This window comes from Salmo trutta, chromosome 32 (assembly GCF_901001165.1).
Source record: "Salmo trutta chromosome 32, fSalTru1.1, whole genome shotgun sequence".
NCBI lineage: Eukaryota > Metazoa > Chordata > Actinopteri > Salmoniformes > Salmonidae > Salmo > Salmo trutta.
In genome coordinates, this window is record NC_042988.1 from 38,008,451 (window position 1) to 38,033,870 (window position 25,420).

Here is a 25,420-nt window from a genome sequence, read left to right on the forward strand (position 1 = left end):
AGACTGTTGGAACTGGGGGGCTCTCTAATGGAACAGGACAGACTGTTGGTGCTGGGGGGCTCTCTATTGGAACATGACAGACTGTTGGTGCTGGGGGGCTCTCTAATAGAACAGGACAGACTGTTGGGACTGGGGGGCTCTAATGGAACATGACAGACTGTTGGGACTAGGGGCTCTAATGGAACATGACAGACTGTTGGGACTGGGGGGTCTCTCTAATGTGAAAGGACAGACTGTTGAGGCTGGAGGGGCTCTAATAGAACAGGAAAGACTGTTGGGACTGGGGGGCTCTCTAATGGAACAGGACAGACTGTTGATGCTGGGGGGCTCTCTAATGGAACAGGACAGACTGTTGGTGCTGGGGGGCTCTCTAATGGAACAGGACAGACTGTTGGTGCTGGGGGGGCTCTCTAATGGAACAGGACAGACTGTTGGTGCTGGGGGGCTCTCTAATGGAACAGGACAGACTGTTGGTGCTGGGGGGGCTCTCTAATGGAACAGGACAGACTGTTGGTGCTGGGGGGCTCTAATGGAACAGGACAGACTGTTGGGACTGGGGGGCTCTCTAATGGAACAGGACAGACTGTTGGTGCTGTGGGGCTCTTTAATGGAACTGTACAGACTGTTGGTGCTGGGGGGGCTCTCTAATGGAACAGGACAGACTGTTTGTGCTGGGGGGCTCTAATGGAACAGGACAGACTGTTGGTGCTGGGGGGCTCTCTAATGGAACAGGACAGACTGTTGGTGATGGGAGGCTCTAATGGAACAGGACAGACTGTTGGTGCTGGGGGGGCTCTCTAATGGAACAGGACAGACTGTTGGTGCTGGGGGGGCTCTAATGGAACAGGACAGACTGTTGAGACTGGGGGGCTCTCTAATGGAACAGGACAGACTGTTGAGACTGGGGGGCTCTCTAATGGAACAGGACAGACTGTTGGTGCTGGGGGGGCTCTAATAGAACAGGACAGACTGTTGGTGCTGGGGGGCTCTTTAATGGAACTGTACAGACTGTTGGTGCTGGGGGGCCTCTCTAATGGAACAGGACAGACTGTTTGTGCTGGGGGGCTCTAATGGAACAGGACAGACTGTTGGTGCTGGGGGGCTCTCTAATGGAACAGGACAGACTGTTGGTGATGGGGGGCTCTAATGGAACAGGACAGACTGTTGGTGCTGGGGGGGCTCTCTAATGGAACAGGACAGACTGTTGGTGCTGGGGGGGCTCTAATGGAACAGGACAGACTGTTGAGACTGGGGGGCTCTCTAATGGAACAGGACAGACTGTTGAGACTGGGGGGCTCTCTAATGGAACAGGACAGACTGTTGGTGCTGGGGGGGCTCTAATAGAACAGGACAGACTGTTGGTGCTGGGGGGGCTCTCTTTTGGAACAGGACAGACTGTTGGGGCTGGGGGGCTCTCTAATAGAACAGGACAGACTGTTGGTGCTGGGGGCCTCTCTAATGGAACAGGACAGACTGTTGATACTGGGGGGGCTCTCTAATGGAACAGGACAGACTGTTGGTGCTGGGGGGCTCTAATAGAACAGGACAGACTGTTGATGCTGGGGGGGCTCTAATGGAACAGGACAGACTGTTGGTGCTGGGGGGGCTCTCTAATGGAACAGGACAGACTGTTGATACTGGGGGGGCTCTCTAATGGAACAGGACAGACTGTTGGTGCTGGGGGGCTCTAATAGAACAGGACAGACTGTTGATGCTGGGGTGGCTCTAATGGAACAGGACAGACTGTTGGTGCTGGGGGGGCTCTAATGGAACAGGACAGACTGTTGGTGCTGGGGGCTCTAATAGAACAGGACAGACTGTTGATGCTGGGGGGGCTCTAATGGAACAGGACAGACTGTTGGTGCTGGGGGGCTCTAATAGAACAAGACAGACTGTTGGGACTGGGGGGCTCTAATGGAACAGGACAGACTGTTGGTGCTGGGGGGCTCTAATAGAACAGGACAGACTGTTGGGACTGGGGGGCTCTAATGGAACATGACAGACTGTTGGTGCTGGGGGGCTCTCTAACGGAACAGGACAGACTGTTGGTGCTGGGGGGCTCTCTAATGGAACATGACAGACTGTTGATGCTGGGGGGGCTCTAATGGAACAGGATAGACTGTTGAGACTGGGGGGCTCTCTAATGGAACAGGACATACTGTTGATGCTGGGGGGCTCTAATGGAACATGACAGACTGTTGGAGCTGGGGGGCTTTCTTTCAAAATAGGCCATAATCACTGTCACTCGTGAATTATTCACGTTTTACAGGTGAAACATCCAAATTGTATCTGCGTGCCAATCATTTGATCTCAATCAGCTTCATGGGAATATACATTTAGATCTTCTTGAATTACTGTGAGTGAATTAAAAGAGATGATGTTAACAAACTACACTGAACATAAATATAAACGTAACATATAAAGTGTTGGTCCCATGTTTCATGAGCTGAAATAAAAGATCCCAGAAATGTTCCATTCGCACAAAAAAATGATTTCTCTCAAATGATGAGCACAAATGTGTTTACATCCCTGTTAGTGAGCAAGATGATCCATCCACCTGACAGGTGTGGCATATCAACAAGCTGATTAAACAGCATGATCATTGTGCCGGGGACAATAAAAGGCCATTCTAAAATGTGCAGTTTTGTCACATAACACAATGCCACAGATGAGTTGTAAATGTTCCATTGTCATACTGGCTGGCAACGTTCTTATCTCTTGCTCGCTAGCTAGCCAACTACTGCTAACTTATAGCCACATCAAGAGGTGCAACCAGAATAACAGCAAAGTAGCTGCATTTGCATTTGTTTAAGCTGTTTTCTAGAGACATTTATTTGGATACATCCATAACAATGAGCTAATGAGGTGCGGTTTCGCCTGGCTTAGAAAATGTGCTCACTCGTCAGGACACTGTTGTTCAGAGGAGCTAGCCAACAACACAGCTAACACAATCACTTCAAACTGAAGCTGGAAAGACTGCAAACTAGCTGCACTTCATTTCGTTTGACCTGTTTTCTAATGATAGTTATTTGTATATATCCATAAAAATTATACTGATTCATGATTTCGTCTGGCTTAGAAAAGCTGCCTGCCTCTCTGTCTCATCCCGACTCCCTACACATTAATTACTATTGGACAGCTGGAGATTGAATTTGACTATTAAAACAATGTTACAAATGTCGGAGAGACATTTATACAAATCTCCACATTAGTATAAAAGAAATGTGAGATAACGTCTAGATGCTTTTTATAGTGGAGATCAAGTTGATAAATTGCTTGGCTGGGCTGATGAGACAGTGGATTGTGCAGTCAGATGGAACAGAGTAAATAGGCATTTTAACGTCATAGATTTAGCCGGTGGTAATTTATGGAATAGACACCAGCTGGAATGCGGTTTTAACCAATCAGCATTCAGGATTAGACCCACCTGTTGTATAATGTCTGATTTTACATTTACATTACATTTAAGTCATTTAGCAGACATTTGATACATCATGGCAGTGTACTGTAACATCATGGCAGTGTTCTGTAACATCATGGCAGTGTTCTGTAACATCAGGGCAGTGTTCTGTAACATCAGGGCAGTGTACTGTAACATCATGGCAGTGTTCTGTAACATCATGGCAGTGTTCTGTAACATCATGGCAGTGTTCTGTAACATCATGGCAGTGTTCTGTAACTTCATGGCTGTGTTCTGTAACATCATGGCAGTGTTCTGTAACATCATGGCAGTGTTCTGTAACATCATGGCAGTGTTTTGTAACATCATGGCAGTGTTCTGTAACATCATGGCAGTGTTCTGTAACATCATGGCAGTGTTCTGTAACATCATGGTAGTGTTCTGTAACATCATGGCAGTGTTCTGTAACATCATGGCAGTGTTCTGTAACATCATGGCAGTGTTCTGTAACATCATGGCAGTGTTCTGTAACATCATGGCAGTGTTCTGTAACATCATGGCAGTGTTCTGTAACATCAGGGCAGTGTTCTGTAACATCAGGGCAGTGTTCTGTAACATCAGGGCAGTGTTCTGTAACTTCATGGCAGTGATCTGTAACATCATGGCAGTGTTCTGTAACATCATGACAGTGTTCTGTAACATCAGGGCAGTGTTCTGTAACTTCATGGCAGTGTTCTGTAACATCATGGCAGTGTTCTGTAACTTCATGGCAGTGTACTGTAACGTCATGGCTGTGTTCTGTAACGTCATGGCAGTGTTCTGTAACATCATGGCAGTGTTCTGTAACATCAGGGCAGTGTTCTGTAACATCATGGCTGTGTTCTGTAACATCATGGCAGTGTTCTGTAACATCATGGCAGTGTTCTGTAACATCATGGCTGTGTTCTGTAACATCATGACAGTGTTCTGTAACTTCATGGCTGTGTTCTGTAACATCATGGCAGTGTTCTGTAACATCAGGGCAGTGTTCTGTAACATCAGGGCAGTGTTCTGTAACATCATGGCAGTGTTCTGTAACATCATGGCTGTGTTCTGTAACATCAGGGCAATGTTCTGTAACATCATGGCAGTGTTCTGTAACATCATGGCTGTGTTCTGTAACATCATGGCAGTGTTCTGTAACTTCATGGCTGTGTTCTGTAACATCATGGCAGTGTTCTGTAACATCATGGCAGTGTTCTGTAACATCATGGCTGTGTTCTGTAACATCATGGCAGTGTTCTGTAACGTCATGGCAGTGTTCTGTAACATCAGGGCAGTGTTCTGTAACATCATGGCAGTGTTCTGTAACATCAGGGCAGTGTTCTGTAACATCATGGCAGTGTTCTGTAACATCATGGCTGTGTTCTGTAACATCATGGCAGTGTTCTGTAACATCATGGCAGTGTTCTGTAACATCATGGCTGTGTTCTGTAACATCATGGCAGTGTTCTGTAACATCATGGCTGTGTTCTGTAACATCATGGCAGTGTTCTGTAACATCATGGCAGTGTTCTGTAACATCATGGCACTGTTCTGTAACGTCATGGCAGTGTTCTGTAACATCATGGCAGTGTTCTGTAACATCATGGCAGTGTTCTGTAACATCATGGCAGTGTTCTGTAACATCATGGCAGTGTTCTGTAACATCATGGCACTGTTCTGTAACGTCATGGCAGTGTTCTGTAACATCATGGCAGTGTTCTGTAACATCATGGCAGTGTTCTGTAACATCATGGCTGTGTTCTGTAACATCAGGGCAGTGTTCTGTAACATCAGGGCAGTGTTCTGTAACATCATGGCAGTGTTCTGTAACATCATGGCAGTGTTCTGTAACATCATGGCAGTGTTCTGTAACATCATGGCAGTGTTCTGTAACATCATGGCAGTGTTCTGTAACATCATGGCACTGTTCTGTAACGTCATGGCAGTGTTCTGTAACATCATGGCAGTGTTCTGTAACATCATGGCAGTGTTCTGTAACATCATGGCTGTGTTCTGTAACATCATGGCAGTGTTCTGTAACGTCATGGCAGTGTTCTGTAACATCAGGGCAGTGTTCTGTAACATCATGGCAGTGTTCTGTAACATCATGGCAGTGTTCTGTAACATCATGGCACTGTTCTGAATGCAACAGCATGAAAGAAAACAGAGTGGGACAGAGAGGTACTACCAGAACTAGTCCAATAACAATCACTTGTTTTCCTTGGCAAAACGTGTTGCTATGTTGCGTCCTGATAACACGAGCCAGACATAGACTTCAACCTGCTGGAGTGAATAGTGGATAGTGTTTTGGTTATTTGCTCTAACGAAAGAAGTGTTGATGCATAAAAAAATGTATTTATGCATGTGATGAATTGAATATTAGTATGACTCAATGTAATGTACTAAACATTGCTGATGTGATTAATGTCATTTCTCCGTGTACTGTATCTGATCATGAGTGACTGTGTTTACGTGCGTGTGTGCATGCGTACATGTCTGTGGCTGTGTGAGTCATTGACAATATTTATAATGCCCAAGCCATATCTCTCCCCCAGGCCATATCTCTCCCCCAGGCCATATCTCTCCCCCAGGCCATATCTCTCCCCCAGGCCATATCTCTCCTCCAGGCCATATCTCTCCCCCAGGCCATATCTCTCCCCCAGGCCATATCTCTCCCCCAGGCCATATCTCTCCCCCAGGCCATATCTCTCCCCCAGGCCATCTCTCCCCCAGGCTGTATTTATAACACCAAGGCCATCTCTCCCCCAGGCCGTATTTATAACACCAAGGCCGTCTCTCCCCCAGGCCGTATTTATAACACCAAGGCCGTCTCTCCCCCAGGCCGTATTTATAACACCAAGGCCGTCTCTCCCCCAGGCCGTATTTATAACACCAAGGCCATCTCTCCCCCAGGCCGTATTTATAACACCGAGGCCATCTCTCCCCCAGGCCGTCTCTCCCCCAGGCCATATTTATAACACCGAGGCCGTCTCTCCCCCAGGCCATATCTCTCCCCCAGGCCATATCTCTCCCCCAGGCCATCTCTCCCCCAGGCCATCTCTCCCCCAGGCTGTATTTATAACACCGAGGCCGTCTCTCCCCCAGGCCATATCTCTCCCCCAGGCCATATCTCTCCCCCAGGCCATATCTCTCCCCCAGGCCATCTCTCCCCCAGGCTGTATTTATAACACCAAGGCCATCTCTCCCCCAGGCTGTATTTATAACACCAAGGCCATCTCTCCCCCAGGCCGTAGAGAAGCTGGTGCAGGCAGCAGAGTCTGGATGCCCCTTGGAGAAGGAGAAACAGATCGTTCTGAACTGTAGTCGTATGCTGACCCGCATCCTGCCCTACATCTTTGAGGACCAAGACTGGAGGGGCTTCTTCTGGTCCACTGTGCCTGGTGCTGGAAGAACTGGGGTAAGTGTAGGGGCTTCTTCTGGTCCACTGTGCCTGGTGCTGGAAGAACTGTGGTAAGTGTAGGGGCTTCTTCTGGTCCACTGCCTGGTGCTGGAAGAGCTGTGGTGAGTGGAGGGGCTTCTTCTGGTCCACTGTGCCTGGTGCTGGAAGAGCTGTGGGGAGTGGGTGGTTGTTCTGATCCACTATGCCTGGCACTGGAAGAGCTGTGGGGAGTGGGTGGTTGTTCTGATCCACTATGCCTGGCGCTGGAAGAGCTGTGGGGAGTGGAGGGGCTTCTTCTGGTCCACTATGCCTGGCGCTGGAAGAGCTGTGGGGAGTGGGTGGTTGTTCTGATCCACTATGCCTGGCGCTGGAAGAGCTGTGGGGAGTGGAGGGGCTTCTTCTGGTCCACTGCCTGGTGCTGGAAGAGCTGTGGGGAGTGGGTGGTTGTTCTGATCCACTATGCCTGGCGCTGGAAGAGCTGTGGGGAGTGGGTGGTTGTTCTGATCCACTATGCCTGGCGCTGGAAGAGCTGTGGGGAGTGGGTGGTTGTTCTGATCCACTATGCCTGGCGCTGGAAGAGCTGTGGGGAGTGGGTGGTTGTTCTGATCCACTATGCCTGGCGCTGGAAGAGCTGTGGGGAGTGGGTGGTTGTTCTGATCCACTATGCCTGGCGCTGGAAGAGCTGTGGGGAGTGGGTGGTTGTTCTGATCCACTATGCCTGGCACTGGAAGAGCTGTGGGGAGTGGGTGGTTGTTCTGATCCACTATGCCTGGCGCTGGAAGAGCTGTGGGGAGTGGGTGGTTGTTCTGATCCACTATGCCTGGCGCTGGAAGAGCTGTGGGGAGTGGGTGGTTGTTCTGATCCACTATGCCTGGCGCTGGAAGAGCTGTGGGGAGTGGGTGGTTGTTCTGATCCACTATGCCTGGCACTGGAAGAGCTGTGGGGAGTGGGTGGTTGTTCTGATCCACTATGCCTGGCGCTGGAAGAGCTGTGGGGAGTGGGTGGTTGTTCTGATCCACTATGCCTGGCGCTGGAAGAGCTGTGGGGAGTGGGTGGTTGTTCGGATCCACTATGCCTGGCGCTGGAAGAGCTGTGGGGAGTGGGCGGTGGGTGTGTGGGAGTAAAAAAGAGGAGTATACTGTATGCAGAGTTGGCTAGGGTTTGAGATACACTTACAGCACAGATGTAAGATCTTAATTTGATCACCCTGTTGCAGAATAACTTTTTTGCAATGCAGGAAATGTTTAATTTATAGTGTATTTGTGGTTTAAAAAGGCTTCTGAAATGTGTAATTTCCACTTTGCAAATTTCAGACTTGATTTTCCCTTATGAAAAATATATCAACCCTTACAAACATGTCCATTAATTATAATCCACATAATAATTCACATTTCCTGTTGCTGCAGGATTATGTTCCTGCTGTAGTAAACTGGCTCAAATGACCGTAAACCCTTATTATAATCGGGTGGCGTGATTTAATTTGCGCAATGCTTTTGCACTATGAAAATGTTGCCCGTAGCCAGATTTCAAATGATAATCCCTATGGCTGCAGATCAGTGTAAGCTAACCTCTTATTGCAGCTAACTCCCACATAGCTGCTGCAAGCGCCAGTGTTTTGTCCCATATTCGACAGATACTAGCCTGGTCTCAGATCTGGGACCAGGCTAGACAGACTCTACCCACTGTTCCATTTTACAAACGCTTCATGGAAGATGTTAGTAAAAATACCAGTCCTGTTAATTTGTCATCTCAACATGAATGAGTCTTAGATGTCTGTAGTCCCTGCACTGCAGCCAAGTGAGACTGGTGGATATGTGGGAGGAAATTGGCTTCTGTTGATCACAAAAACATTTAATACTTCATTCATCTGACTAATTAGTTTCCTCATTCCAGTAGATGGTATGTTTCATCCATTGTACACCATGGTTGTGTTCATTTGGGCACACAATGTTTTTTTATTGGACAAGTGTAGGTAGTCCCTGGCAGTTCTTCAATCAGCTGCCTAATGAACACAACACAGTAATACATCATGATGATGAGAGAAAATCTCCCAGGTGCATATTCTACCTCTCCTGATTACGTTTGTTTCTTCCTACATGTGAAGATAAGAGGAACTTGACTCCTAAAAGTTCAGTAGAACTCTAGTTTCTCATTTGACAGGATGCTTTGACACACAATGAATTCCAAAGTTTCTGGGTATACTTTTCATCAGACTGAAAATAACATCAAAATGAAAGTTGTTGTCAGTGCTGTTACCAAATATGTTTCTGTTTGCTATAGAGGTTAACAAAGTGTAGAGGGGTTTAATATTGTCTCCTCATCCTCCTGCCCCCCACCCTCTCATCCTCCTGTCCACCCTATCCTCCTGTCCCCATCCTCCTGTCCCCTCCATCCTCCTGTCCACCCTATCCTCCTGTCCACTCCATCCTCCTGTCCACCCCATCCTCCTGTCCCCTCCATCCTCCTGTCCACCCTATCCTCCTGTCCCCATCCTCCTGTCCACCCTATCCTCCTGTCCACCCTATCCTCCTGTCCCCATCCTCCTGTCCCCTCCATCCTCCTGTCCCCTCCATCCTCCTGTCCCCATCCTCTTGTCCCCTCCATCCTCCTGTCCACCCCATCCTCCTGTCCACCCTATCCTCCTGTCCACCCTATCCTCCTGTCCCCATCCTCCTGTCCCCTCCATCCTCCTGTCCACCCTATCCTCCTGTCCCCATCCTCCTGTCCCTCCCATCCTCCTGTCCCCTCCATCCTCCTGTCCCTCCCATCCTCCTGTCCCCATCCTCCTGTCCCTCCCATCCTCCTGTCCACCCTATCCTCCTGTCCACCCTATCCTCCTGTCCACCCTATCCTCCTGTCCACTCCATCCTCCTGTCCACTCCATCCTCCTGTCCACTCCATCCTCCTGTCCACTCCATCCTCCTGTCCACTCCATCCTCCTTCACAGACAGATGAGATGGATGATGATGAAGGAGCTCGTCCACTGGCTGAGTCTCTGCTCCTGGCCATGGCCGACCTGCTCTTCTGTCCTGACTTCACTGTGAACAGCCACCGGAGAGGACCTGTGAGTACTCTCATCGGATCCAGTGCTTATTCATTTTGATTGAACCTTTATTTTAGCAGGGAATCCCATTGAGACCAAGGTCTCTTTTGCAAGGGAGCCCTGCAGCTTAACAATTACACAACAATTACCCAATCACAGCAGCATAGGAAATACACCAAGAAAATACAAAAACACAAAACACAATGATAAAAAAAACAACCACATTCCTCAGTAAAGAGGTCTTGAAGTGGGGCACTGAGAGAAATGTTTGTCTTGTGAGCGAAAACTTGAACCTTGTGAGAATTTTGTGCAACTTCCAGTGCGCGTTTACAGTGAACGCTAAGGCTGTACCCTTACAGTTTTAGAGGTAGCTAATAGGCTGTACCCTTACAGTTTTAGACAGTAGCCAATAGGCTGTACCCTTACAGTTTTAGAGGTAGCTAATAGGCTGTACCCTTACAGTTTTAGAGGTAGCTAATAGGCTGTACCCTTACAGTTTTAGAGGTAGCCAATAGGCTGTACCCTTACAGTTTTAGACAGTAGCCAATAGGCTGTACCCTTACAGTTTTAGAGGTAGCTAATAGGCTGTACCCTTACAGTTTTAGACAGTAGCCAATAGGCTGTACCCTTACAGTTTTAGAGGTAGCTAATAGGCTGTACCCTTACAGTTTTAGAGGTAGCTAATAGGCTGTACCCTTACAGTTTTAGAGGTAGCCAATAGGCTGTACCCTTACAGTTTTAGACAGTAGCCAATAGGCTGTACCCTTACAGTTTTAGAGGTAGCTAATAGGCTGTACCCTTACAGTTTTAGACAGTAGCCAATAGGCTGTACCCTTACAGTTTTAGAGGTAGCTAATAGGCTGTACCCTTACAGTTTTAGAGGTAGCTAATAGGCTGTATCCTTACAGTTTTAGAGGTAGCCAATAGGCTGTACCCTTACAGTTTTAGACGGTAGCCAATAGGCTGTACCCTTACATTTTTAGACGGTAGCCAATAGGCTGTACCCTTACAGTTTTAGACGGTAGCCAATAGGCTGTACCCTTACAGTTTTAGACAGTAGCCAATAGGCTGTACCCTTACAGTTTTAGAGGTAGCCAATAGGCTGTACCCTTACAGTTTTAGACAGTAGCCAATAGGCTGTACCCTTACAGTTTTAGAGGTAGCTAATAGGCTGTACCCTTACAGTTTTAGACAGTAGCCAATAGGCTGTACCCTTACAGTTTTAGAGGTAGCTAATAGGCTGTACCCTTACAGTTTTAGAGGTAGCTAATAGGCTGTATCCTTACAGTTTTAGAGGTAGCCAATAGGCTGTACCCTTACAGTTTTAGACGGTAGCCAATAGGCTGTACCCTTACATTTTAGACGGTAGCCAATAGGCTGTACCCTTACAGTTTTAGACGGTAGCCAATAGGCTGTACCCTTACAGTTTTAGACAGTAGCCAATAGGCTGTACCCTTACAGTTTTAGAGGTAGCCAATAGGCTGTACCCTTACAGTTTTAGAGGTAGCTAATAGGCTGTACCCTTACAGTTTTAGAGGTAGCCAATAGGCTGTACCCTTACAGTTTTAGACAGTAGCCAATAGGCTGTACCCTTACAGTTTTAGAGGTAGCCAATAGGCTGTACCCTTACAGTTTTAGACAGTAGCCAATAGGCTGTACCCTTACAGTTTTAGAGGTAGCTAATAGGCTGTACCCTTACAGTTTTAGAGGTAGCCAATAGGCTGTACCCTTACAGTTTTAGACGGTAGCCAATAGGCTGTACCCTTACAGTTTTAGAGGTAGCTAACAGGCTGTATCCTTACAGTTTTAGAGGTAGCCAATAGGCTGTACCCTTACAGTTTTAGACGGTAGCCAATAGGCTGTACCCTTACAGTTTTAGACGGTAGCCAATAGGCTGTACCCTTACAGTTTTAGACGGTAGCCAATAGGCTGTACCCTTACAGTTTTAGACGGTAGCCAATAGGCTGTACCCTTACAGTTTTAGACGGTAGCCAATAGGCTGTACCCTTACAGTTTTAGACGGTAGCCAATAGGCTGTACCCTTACAGTTTTAGACGGTAGCCAATAGGCTGTACCCTTACAGTTTTACAGTTTTAGATGGTAGCCAATAGGCTGTACCCTTACAGTTGTAGAGGTAGCTAATAGGCTGTACCCTTACAGTTTTAGACGGTAGCCAATAGGCTGTACCCTTACAGTTTTAGACGGTAGCCAATAGGCTGTACCCTTACAGTTTTAGACGGTAGCCAATAGGCTGTACCCTTACAGTTTTAGAGGTAGCCAATAGGCTGTACCCTTACAGTTTTACAGTTTTAGATGGTAGCCAATAGGCTGTACCCTTACAGTTTTAGACGGTAGCCAATAGGCTGTACCCTTACAGTTTTAGAGGTAGCTAATAGGCTGTACCCTTACAGTTTTAGACGGTAGCCAATAGGCTGTACCCTTACAGTTTTAGAGGTAGCTAATAGGCTATATGCAGCACACACAGATCTGGGATCAGGCTACCTGTCTTACCGCTCTCTCCAGAAACAGTTCTGGTTATGCAGCACACACAGATCTGGGATCAGGCTACCTGTCTTACCGCTCTCTCCAGAAACAGTTCTGGCTATGCAGCACACACAGATCTGGGATCAGGCTACCTGTCTTACCGCTCTCTCCAGAAACAGTTCTGGCTATGCAGCACACACAGATCTGGGACCAGGCTACCTGTCTTACCGCTCTCTCCAGAAACAGTTCTGGCTATGCAGCACACACAGATCTGGGACCAGGCTACCTGTCTTACCGCTCTCTCCAGAAACAGTTCTGGCTATGCAGCACACACAGATCTGGGACCAGGCTACCTGTCTTACCGCTCTCTCCAGAAACAGTTCTGGCTATGCAGCACACACAGATCTGGGACCAGGCTACCTGTCTTACCGCTCTCTCCAGAAACAGTTCTGGCTATGCAGCACACACAGATCTGGGACCAGGCTACCTGTCTTACCGCTCTCTCCAGAAACAGTTCTGGCTATGCAGCACACACAGATCTGGGATCAGGCTACCTGTCTTACTGCTCTCTCCAGAAACAGTTCTCTGTGTCACTGAGTAATAGCTGAATTGGAATGTGGCCCATAGCAACGTATGGGGAAACTCAAAAAGAGGAGATATGTGTTGCATTTTAGGTCTGTCATGTATATCCTGCTTATGTCCGCCTAAAACTTGTTCTGTAACTATAGTTAGAAGGTTATATGTGTGTAATTATCCCTGTGTGTATAAACTGCATAATCTTTATGGTATGGACATCACACATGCACTTCACTTAAAACCATTGACGTACAGTGAGGGGAAAAAAGTATTTGATCTCCTGCTGATTTTATACGTTTGCCCACTGACAAAGAAATGCAGAGGGGTCAAATACTTATTTCCCTCATTAAAATGCAAATCAATTTATAACATTTTTGACATGCGTTTTTCTGGATTTTGTTGTTGTTATTCTGTCTGTCACTGTTCAAATAAACCTACCATTAAAATTATAGACTGATCATTTCCTTGTCAGTGGGCAAACGTACAAAATCAGCAGGGGATCAAATACTTTTCCCCCCCACTGTATATAAACCCAGGATTGCTGATGCTAATGTATTGGCCGTTGAGAGGCTTCGGAGCCACCGGTCGGCCATATTGGCCCTCCCTAGTCAAAATCAAATCAAATCAAATCAAATTTATTTATATAGCCCTTCGTACATCAGCTGAAATCTCAAAGTGCTGTACAGAAACCCAGCCTAAAACCCCAAACAGCAAGCAATGCATGTGAAAGAAGCACGGTGGCTGGGAAAAACTCCCTAGGAAAAACTCCTGAGAAAGGCCAAAAACCTAGGAAGAAACCTAGAGAGGAACCAGGCTATGAGGGGTGGCCAGTCCTCTTCTGGCTGTGCCGGGTGGATATTATAACAGAACATGGTCAAGATGTTAAAATGTTCGTAAATGACCAGCATGGTCAAATAATAATAATCATAGTAATTGTCGAGGGTGCAACAAGCACGTCCGGTGAACAGGTCAGGGTTCCGTAGCCGCAGGCAGAACAGTTGAAACTGGAGCAGCAGCATGGCCAGGTGGACTGGGGACAGCAAGGAGTCATCATGCCAGGTAGTCCTGAGGCATGGTCCTAGGGCTCAGGTCCTCTGAGAGAAAGAAAGAAAGAGAGAAAGAGAGAATTAGAGAGAGCATATTTACATTCACACAGGACACCGGATAAGACAAGAGAATACTCCAGATGTAACAGACTGACCCTAGCCCCCCGACACATAAACTACTGCAGCATAAATACTGGAGGCTGAGACAGGAGGGATCAGAAGACACTGTGGCCCCATCCGATGATACCCCCGGACAGGGCCAAACAGGCAGGATAGTCGGAGCACTCCTCCATAGGAATGAATGGAATTCTTCAGTATTTCAAGTAAATGTTTCAAGGACAAAATTACATGTATTTAAGTATTTCTTTTGTTATTGGGGACAATAACATTAGTACTCCAAAAAAATACGTAAGGGAAAATGTTTTTATATTTTATGTTATTTTAATTTGTATCTCTAGCTCATATAATATATGCTCTACCAACTGAACCACACAGCACCATGCTCTACCAACTGAACCACACAGCACCATGCTCTACCAACTGAACCACACAGCACCATGCTCTACCAGCTGAACCACACAGCACCATGCTCTACCAACTGAACCACACAGCACCATGCTCTACCAACTGAACCACACAGCACCATGCTCTACTAACTGAACCACACAGCACCATGCTCTACCAACTGAACCACACAGCACCATACTCTACCAACTGAACCACACAGCACCATGCTCTACCAACTGAACCACACAGCACCATGCTCTACCAACTGAACCACACAGCATCATGCTCTACCAACTGAACCACACAGCACCATGCTCTACCAACTGAACCACACAGCACCATGCTCTACCAACTGAACCACACAGCACCATGCTCAACCAACTGCACCACACAGCACCATGCTCTACCAACTGAACCACACAGCATCATGCTCTACCAACTGAACCACACAGCACCGTGCTCTACCAACTGAACCACACAGCACCATGCTCTACCAACTGAACCACACAGCACCGTGCTCTACCAACTGCACCACACAGCACCGTGCTCTACCAGCTGAACCACACAGCACCATGCTTTACCAACTGAACCACACAGCACCGTGCTCTACCAACTGAACCACACAGCACCGTGCTCTACCAGCTGAACCACACAGCACCATGCTTTACTAACTGATCTACAGAGGACCATGCTCTACCAACTGAACCACACAGCACCGTGCTCTACCAACTGAACCACACAGCACCATGCTCTACCAACTGAACCACACAGCACCATACTCTACCAACTGAACCACACAGCACCATGCTCTACCAACTGAACCACACAGCACCGTGCTCTACCAACTGAACCACACAGCACCATGCTCTACCAACTGAACCACACAGCACCATACTCTACCAACTGAACCACACAGCACCGGGCTCTACCAACTGAACCACACAGCACCATGCTCTACCAACTGGTCTACAGAGGACCACCTTAGGTCTCTCTGTGAAATTGTGTACTGACTCGTTGTTTGCTTCATATGGTGTATTCATTGTTTTAGATGACTGAACAATGATGTGATGGTGTAGGGAGCAGTAGTAGCTCTCTCCCAGTAGTTATTGGGATTGATGGTCCCATGATGATGTCACCATCCTACAGGACTCTGTGGAGGACATGCAGACCATAGACAGCTGTGAGTATATCTGGGAGGCAGGGGTGGGGTTCGCCCAGTCCCCCCCACTCAACTACATCCACGACCTCAACAGGTGAGTCACAGTGATGAGAGTCCTTATGTTGACGTCTGTGTTCTGATGAGCTTTATGATCCTCTTTCTATCCTCTGTCTCTCTCTCTCTCTCTACCTCTCTCTCTCTCTCTCTCTCTCTCTCTCTCTCTCTACCTCTCTCTCTCTCTCCCTCTCTCTCTCTCTCTCTCTCTCTCTCTCTCTCTCTCCTCTCTCTCTACCTCCACTATCTCTCTCTCTCTCTCTACCTCTCTCTACCTCTCTCTCTCTCTCTCTCTCTCTCTCTCTACCTCCACTATCTCTCTCTCTCTCTCTCTCTCTGTCTCTCTCTCTCTACCTCTCTCTCTCTCTCTCTCTACCTCCACTATCTCTCTCTCTCTCTACCTCCACTATCTCTCTCGCTCTCTCGCTCTCTCTCTCCCTCTGCCCCCACTATCGCTCTCGCTCTCTTTCTCTCTCTCTCTCTCTCTCTCTCTCTCTCTCTCTCACTCTCACTCTACCCCCACTATCTCTCTCGCTCTCCCCCCTCCGCCCACTCTCTATCTCACTCTCCCCCGCTCTCCCCCACTCTCTCTCGCTCTCCCTCCACCCTCGCTCTCCCCCCACTCTCTCTTCCTCTCCCTCCACTCTCGCTCTCCCCCGCTCTCTCCCCTCTCTCTCACCACTCTCCTCCCACTCTCTACCTCTCTCTCCCCCCTCCTTTCAATTCAATTTCAATTCAACTTAAGGGATTTACTGGCATGGGAAAGCAAGTGAAATAGATAATAAACAAAAGTGAAATAAACAATACAAAATTTACTGTAAACATTACACTCAAATGTTCCAAAAGATTAAAGACATGTCAAATGTCATATTATGTATATATACAGTGTTGTAACGATGTACAAATGGTTAAAGTACAAAAGGGAAAATAAATAAACACAAATATAGGTTGTATTTACAATGATGTTTGTTCAGCACTGGTTGACATTTTCTTGTGGCAACGGGTCACAAATCTTGCTGCTGTGATGGCCCACTGTGGTATTTCACCCAGTAGATATGGGAATTTATCCAAATTTGATTTGTTTTTGAATTATTTGTGGGTCTGTGTAATCTGAGGGAAATATGTGTCTCTAATATGGTCATACATTTGGCAGGAGGTTAGGAAGTGCATCTCAGTTTCCACCTAATTTTGTGAGCAGTAATAGCAAGCAATAGCAAGGCCATGCTCACCAAGTCTGTACATAGTCAAAGATTTCCTTAATTTTGGGTCAGTCACAGTGGTCAGGTATTCTGCTACTGTGTACTCTCTGTTTAGGGCCAAATAGCATTCTAGTTTGCTCTGTTTTTTTGTAAATTCTTTCCAATGTGTAAATTCTTTCCAATGTGTCAAGCAATTATCTTTTTGTTTTCTCATGATTTGGTTGGGTCAAATTGTTTTGCGCTCTCTCTCTCTTTCTCTCTCTCTCTCTCTCTCCCCCCCCCCCCCCCCCCCCCACAGTGAACCTCTTTCTATGTCTGATTTTGCCCACTCAGGACGGAGCTGCTGAGGCTGCTGCTGACCTGTTTCTCTGAGGCCATGTACCTCCCTCCCTCCTCAGACACCATCCTCAACCCCTGGGTCAGCTTCTTCTGCTCCACAGAAAACAGGTGAGGTGCACACACACACACACACACACACACACACACACACACACACACACACACACACACACACACACACACACACACACAGACACACACACACACACACACACACACACACACACACACACACACACACACACACACACACACACACACACACACACACACACACACACACAAACGCACACGCACACGCACGCACACACGCGCACACACACACACACACACACACACACACACACACACACACACACACACACACACACACACACACACACACACACACACACACACACACACACACACAAACGCACACGCACACGCACGCACACACGCGCACACACACACACACACACACACACACACACACACACACACACACACACACACACACACACACAAACGCACACGCACACACACACACACACACACACACACACACACACACACACACACACACACACACACACACACACACACACACACAAACGCACACGCACACGCACGCACACACGCGCACACACACACACACATACACACATACACATATACACACGCAATCCAACACAAACATACACCAAACCACATCATTTCCCCCTAACAATAACTGACACAAATGATTATTTCCCTCTGTCCACCTACCTCAGGCATGCCCTGCCTCTCTTCACCTCCCTGGTCAACGTGGTGTGTGCCTACGACCCGGTGGGCTATGGCATCCCCTACAATCACCTGCTCTTCTCCGACTACCGGGAGCAGCTGGTGGAGCAGGCCGTGCAGATCCTCATCGTCACCCTGGAGCACGATGGAGGAGGGCTGGCCCACCGACCCCCATCTCCCTCCAGCATGGAGGACCAGGATGTAAGGCCAGGACTCTTCTGTACAGGGGGAGGGTGATGCTGTGTGTGTGTGTCTCTCTGTCCGTGTGTGTGTGTCTCTCACATTTAATTCAACATACATTGTGCTAACATTCACCTTCAGAGACCAGGGGCCTGTCATGATACATTGTGCTAACATTCACCTTCAGAGACCAGGGGCCTGTCATGATACATTGTGCTAACATTCACCTTCAGAGACCAGGGGGGCCTGTCATGATCCATTGTGCTAACATTCACCTTCAGAGACCAGGGGCCTGTCATGATACATTGTGCTAACATTCACCTTCAGAGACCAGGGGCTTGTCATAGCCCTCAGTTGTTGCTGTTACATAATTCTTCTCTCTGTCTCTCTGCAGTCTGTGGGCCCTGACAACCTGTTTGTAAACTACCTTTCAAGAATTCACAGGGAAGAGGTACAGTCATTCTTGTTGTTGTCATATTTTTCACACATTTCAAAGCAAATCAAATCAAATTGTATTTGTCACATGCACCTAATACAACAGGTGTAGATCTTACAGTGAAATGATTACTTACAAGCCCTTAACCAACAATGCAGTTCAAGAAATAGAATTTGGAAAATATTTACTAAATAAACTAAAATATAAAATGTAACACAATGGATGTAACACAATAAATTGGCTATAGTCCGGGTGGCTATAGTCCGGGTGGCTATAGTCCGGGTGGCTATAGTCCGGGTGGCCATTTGTTGAATTGTTCAGCAGTTTTATGGCTTGGAGTTAGAAGCTGTTATTGAGCCTATTGGTCCTAGAAGCCTCCTCCCTGTTATGGAGCCTATTGGTCCTAGACTGAATGCTACACTGTTTTAGATGTGAGGAATGTTCAGTCTCATTTAACCAGGCTACAGTGCAGCCGTGTCAAAGACCCTAGTCTAAAGGTCTGACCCTAGTCTAAAGGTCTGACCCTAGTCTAAAGGTCATGTGACCCCCTCAGTAGGACTATTACTTTGTAGTTCTCTCTTCTTTGTAGTTCTCTTTTCTATGTAGTTCTATTTTCTTTGTAGTTCTCTCTTCTTTGTAGTTCTCTTTTCTATGTAGTTCTATTTTTGTTGTAGTTCTCTTTTCTTTGTAGTTCCTTCTTCTTTGTAGTTCTCTCTTCTTTGTAGTTCTCACTTCTTTGTAGTTGTCTCTTCTTTGTAGTTCTCTTTTCTTTGTAGTTCCTTCTTCTTTGTAGTTCTCTCTTCTTTGTAGTTATCTTTTCTTTGTAGTTCTCTTTTCTTTGTAGTTCTCTTTTCTTTGTAGTTCCTTCTTCTTTGTAGTTCTCTCCTCTTTGTTTGTTCTCTCTTCTTTGTAGTTCTCTGTTCTTTGTAGTTCTCTCTTCTTTGTAGTTCTATTTTCGTTGTAGTTCTCTTTTCTTTGTAGTTCTCTATTCTTTGTAGTTCTTGCTTCTTTGTAGTTCTCACTTCTTTGTAGTTCTCACTTCTTTGTAGTTCTCTATTCTTTGTAGTTCTCTCTTCTTTGTAGTTCTCTTCTCTTTGTAGTTCTCACTTCTTTGTAGTTCTCTTCTCTTTGTAGTTCTCTCTTCTTTGTAGTTCTCTTTTCTTTGTAATTCTCTCTTCTATCATGGTTACACGCTTTCTCCTCTAATGGTACATCACAAGTGCAGCTTTGCTATGTGAAAAGACCTTAGTCTAAAGCTCTCAAATGAATATCTGAACCTCAGAGCCTGCTTGTGTCCCCCCCTCTCCAGGACTATGACTTTGTGTTGAAGGGACTGGCTCGCCTGTTGGTAAACCCTCTGATGCAGACCTACCTGCCCAACTCTACCAAGAAGATCCAGTTCCACCAGGAGCTGCTGGTGCTCTTCTGGAAGCTCTGTGACTTCAATAAGGTCATATATAATATATTATTATTATATATTATTATATTATAATAAGGTAGGAGACTAGCCTGATCCCAGATCGGTGTTATTCCTTACCCTACTGTAGGAGTGCTAAGCTATACAGCACAAACAGATCTAGGACCAGGCTGGTAGGAAACCATGCAGGTTGTTATTGTGTTCACTGTATTCAATTGAGCCACGTTATATTTAAAAAAAACAACTACATTTTAGCTAGATACATCATCATCATCAGTGAATACACAACAGGTAGAAGACAGGTACATATATAATATACCATATTGACATCATCAGTTAATACACAACAGGTAGAAGACAGGTACATACATAATATACCATATTGACATCATCAGTTAATACACAACAGGTAGAAGACAGGTACATACATAATATACCATATTGACATCATCAGTGAATACACAACAGGTAGAAGACAGGTACATACATAATATACCATATTGACATCATCAGTGAATACACAACAGGTAGAAGACAGGTACATACATAATATACCATATTGACATCATCAGTGAATACATAACAGGTAGAAGACAGGTACGGTTGAAGTCGGAAGTTTACACACACTTAGGTTGGAGTCAGTAAAGCTTGTTTTTCAACCACTCCACAAATTTCTTGTTAGCAAACTATAGTTTTGGCAAGTCAGTTAGGACATCTACTTTGTGCATGACACAAGTAATTTTTCCAACAATGTTTTGTAGACAGATTATTTCACTTATAATTCACTGTATCATAATTCCAGTGGGTCAGAAGTTTACATACACTAAGTTGACTGTGCCTTTAAACAGCTTGGAAAATTCCAGAAAATTATGTAATGGCTTTAGAAGCTTCGGATAGGCTAATTGACATAATTTGAGTCAATTGTAGGTGTACCTGTGGATGTATTTCAAGGCCTACCTTCAAACTCAGTGTCTCTTTGCTTGGCATCATGGGAAAATCAAAAGAAATCAGTCAAGACCTCAGGAAAAAGAATTGTAGCCCTCCACAAGTCTGGTTCATCCTTGGGAGCAATTTCCAAACGCCTGAAGGTACTACGTTCATCTGTACAAACAATAGTACGCAAGTATAAACACCATGGGACCACACAGCCGTCATACCGCTCAGGAAGGAGACGCGTTCTGTCACCTAGAGATGAACGTACTTGGGTGCGAAAAGTGCAAATGAATCCCCGAACAACAGCAAAGGACCTTGTGAAGATGCTGGAGGAAACAGGTACAAAGGTATACACAGTAAAACAAGTCCTATATCGACTTAACCTGAAAGGCCGCTCAGCAAGGAAGAAGCCACTGCTCCAAAACCGCCATTAGAAAAGCCAGACTATGGTTTGCAACTGCACATGGGGACAAAGATCATACTTTTTGGAGAAATTTCTCTGGTCTGATAAAACAAAAATAGAACTGTTTGGCCATAATGACCATCGTTATGTTTGGAGGAAAAAAGGGGGAGGCTTGCAAGCTGAAGAACACCATCCCAACCGTGAAAAACGGGGGTGGCAGCATCATGTTGTGGGGGTGCTGCTTTGCTGCAGGAGGGACTGGTGCACTTCACAAAATAGATGGCATCCCGAGGCAGGAAAATTATGTGGATATATTGAAGCAACATCTCAAGACATCAGTCAGGAAGTTCAAGCTTGGTCACAAATGGGTCTTCCAAATGGACAATGACCCCAAGCATACTTCCAAAGTTGTGGCAAAATGGCTTAAGGACAACAAAGTCAAGGTATTGGAGTGGCCATCACAAAACCCTGACCTCAATCCCATAGAAAATGTGTGGGCAGAACTGAAAAAGTGTGTGCAAGCAAGGAGGCCTACAAACCTGATTCAGTTACACCAGCTCTGTCAGGAGGAATGGACCAAAATTCACCCAACTTATTGTGGGAAGCTTCTGGAAGGCTACCCGAAACATTTGACCCAAGTTAAACAATTTAAAGGCAATGCTACCAAATACTAATTGAGTGTATGTAAACGTCTGACCCACTGGGAATGTGATGAAAGAAATAAAAGCTGAACTAAATAATTCTCTCTACCATTATTCTGACATTTCACATTCTTAAAACAAAGTGGTGATCCTAACTGACCTAAGACAGGGAATTTCTACTAGGATTAAATGTCAGGAATTGTGAAAAACTGAGTTTAAATGTATTTGGCTAAGGTGTATGTAAACCTCTGACTTCAACTGTACATACATAATATACCATATTGACATCATCAGTGAATAAACAGGTAGAAGACAGGTACATACATAACATACCATATTGACAGTAATGTTACATTTAGTAGCCTAGATGATCAAAATCTTGAGAATCAATGAAAGAGTGAAAATAGACTAGAGGAATAGCCTGCCCTCAACAGAGATAGAATAGAGGATTAGCCAACCCTCAACAGAGATAGAATAGAAGATTAGCCGACCCTCAACAGAGATAGAATAGAGGAATAGCCGACCCTCAACAGAGATAGAATAGAGGAATAGCCTGCCCTCAACAGAGATAGAATAGAAGAATAGTCGACCCTCAACAGAGATAGAATAGAGGAATAGCCGACCCTCAACAGAGATAGAATAGAGGAATAGCCGACCCTCAACAGAGATAGAATAGAGGAATAGCCGACCCTCAACAGAGATATAATAGAAGAATAGTCGACCCTCAACAGAGATAGAATAGAGGAATAGTCGACCCTCAACAGAGATATAATAGAAGAATAGCCGACCCTCAACAGAGAAACAAACACGCATCACATTCTAATAACCCAGACCACCGTCTCTCTGCCCATCACAGAAGTTCCTGTTCTTTGTATTGAAGAGCAGTGATGTTCTGGACATCTTGGTACCCATCCTCTTCTACCTTAATGACGCCCGGGCCGACCAGTGTGAGTATAGTCTGTAGACACACACACACACACACACACACACACACACACACACACACACACACACACACACACACACACACACACACACACACACACACACACACACACAGATAGACCTATCCTATGAATGATGGCAGGGTGTGAGTATAGTTTGTAGGGACTGGAATATACTATATATCTGTTTGTAGGGACTGGAATATACTATATATCTGTCTGTAGGGACTGGAATATACTATACATCTGTCTGTAGGGGCTGGAATATACTATATATCTGTCTATAGGGACTGGAATATACTATATATCTGTCTGTAGGGGCTTGAATATACTATATATCTGTCTGTAGGGACTGGAATATACTATATATCTGTCTGTAGGGACTGGAATATACTATATATCTGTCTGTAGGGACTGGAATATACTATATATCTGTCTGTAGGGACTGGAATATACTATATATCTGCCTGTAGGGACTGGAATACACTATATATCTGTCTGTAGGGACTGGAATATACTATATATATCTGTCTGTAGGGACTGGAATATACTATATATCTGTCTGTAGGGACTGGAATATACTATATATCTGTCTGTAGGGACTGGAATACACTATATATCTGAAAACGGCTGTGAATGTCTGCTTTATTAACGTATGCCTTGGTAATGGTTTTAGTGATTGTCTCTCGCTCGTGTGTGTGTGTGTGTGTGTGTGTGTGTGTGTGTGTGTGTGTGTGTGTGTGTGTGTGTGTGTGTGTGTGTGTGTGTGTGTGTGTGTGTGTGTGTGTGTGTGTGTGTGTGAGCTTGTGTGTGTGCACGTGTTTCTGCTATAGCCCGTGTGGGTCTCATGCACATCGGTGTCTTCATCCTGCTGCTGCTGAGTGGAGAGAGGAACTTTGGCGTGCGTCTCAACAAGCCCTACTCTGTCCACGTACCTATGGACATCCCAGTGTTTACAGGGACCCACGCCGACCTACTCATAGTAGTAAGACTCTGCCATACAAGTTACAGTAGGCTACAGCATAAATATAGAATGAATAGAATATATCTCTGTTGAATACAGTGTGACTGTAGCAAATTGATTAATTCTGCAGGCAATATTACATTTTCTGTGATCTGCCTCTATATGTTAATTAAAAAGCCTCTCCAGTTATAGCTTGGTGTCTTTATTGCACTTAGATTCAAATAGGGTTATCTCTATTGGGACTCTCCCATTGGTTCCATTGCGCCAAGCAAGATTAATGAAGCGCAGATAAAGCATTTGAATGGAAACAAATACTATTTGAATCCATGTCCTATATAAATATAATTGCTACAACAGACATTCAAGTCAATATATGTTCTCTGATGGGTGGCTTGACGGCGATTGAGTGTACCCATAAGTGTTCCAGTCAAATTGCCCTTGTCCCTTCTAGTAATTATATCTCTATGTCTGTACCTCTGTGTGATCTCCAGGTGTTCCACAAGATCATCACCAGCGGCCACCAGCGTCTACAGCCTCTGTTTGACTGCCTGCTCACCATCGTAGTGAATGGCGAGTAGCTCTGCACTGGCTCCATCTGCTGGTCAAATATGCACATGGTTCTTTATTTATTTATTCAACCTTCATTTAACCAGGAAAGTCCCATTGAGATACATAGTCTATTTTACAAAAGAGACCTGGCCAAGAAGGCAGCAGTAGTCATTACAGCGTTACAGTGTTACAGCATTACATTACAGCAGTAGTCATTACAGCGTTACATTACAGCAGTAGTCATTACAGCGTTACAGTGTTACAGCGTTACATTACTGCAGTAGTCATTACAGCGTTACAACATTTAAAACATACAGTAGGCTACAATCGGCACAGCAACACGTCATCATGAGGCAATCCGATCCACAGGAAACATCTACACTCCTTGTTGTAACCTCAGCCTCACAGAAAGTTCTGAGGTATTGAACAGTTCAATATTACATTACTTTGGGACAGTCCCTGAGATCACCTTTAACACCTAAACAGATGTACTCATTAAGTAATTCTTAGATGCTGTACATGCATATTGAGATGTTACTTGCTTTTTAGTCTAGCTAGGATTAGGCTCAATCTGTGGTCAAAATGTACAGTATCTCTACAAATGATTCCTCCTCCCTCTCCTCCACAGTGTCTCAAATCAAATCAAAGTTTATTTGTCACGTGCGCCGAATACAACAGGTGTAGACCTTACAGTGAAATGCTTACTTACAGGCTCTAACCAATAGTGCGAAAAAAAGGTGTGTGTGTGTAGGTAAGTAAAGAAATAAAACAACAGTAAAAATACATTTGGAAATAAGAGTAGCAAGGCTACATACAGACACCGGTTAGTCAGGCTGATTGAGGTAATATGTACATGTAGATATGGTTAAAGTGACTATGCATATATGATAAACAGAGAGTAGCAGTAGCGTAGAAAGAGGGGTTGGCGGGTGGTGGGACACAATGCAGATAGCCCGGTTA

At 45.6% G+C, this 25,420-nt stretch overlaps 1 protein-coding gene across 2 annotated transcripts in view; it reads left to right on the forward strand.

Moving 5' to 3' along the window:
* Positions 1 to 25,420, forward strand: part of LOC115171832 (protein HID1-like) — a 64,312-nt gene that overhangs the window by 14,673 nt on the left and 24,219 nt on the right. For both annotated transcript variants that reach the window (XM_029729010.1, XM_029729011.1), the window contains exons 3-12: positions 6,672 to 6,842; positions 9,772 to 9,888; positions 15,627 to 15,733; positions 17,226 to 17,339; positions 17,984 to 18,194; positions 18,568 to 18,624; positions 19,919 to 20,059; positions 22,860 to 22,950; positions 23,781 to 23,932; positions 24,403 to 24,481. In XM_029729010.1, the coding sequence (XP_029584870.1) occupies positions 6,672 to 6,842; positions 9,772 to 9,888; positions 15,627 to 15,733; positions 17,226 to 17,339; positions 17,984 to 18,194; positions 18,568 to 18,624; positions 19,919 to 20,059; positions 22,860 to 22,950; positions 23,781 to 23,932; positions 24,403 to 24,481 (1,240 nt within the window). The remainder of the gene's footprint in view (positions 1 to 6,671; positions 6,843 to 9,771; positions 9,889 to 15,626; positions 15,734 to 17,225; positions 17,340 to 17,983; positions 18,195 to 18,567; positions 18,625 to 19,918; positions 20,060 to 22,859; positions 22,951 to 23,780; positions 23,933 to 24,402; positions 24,482 to 25,420) is intronic.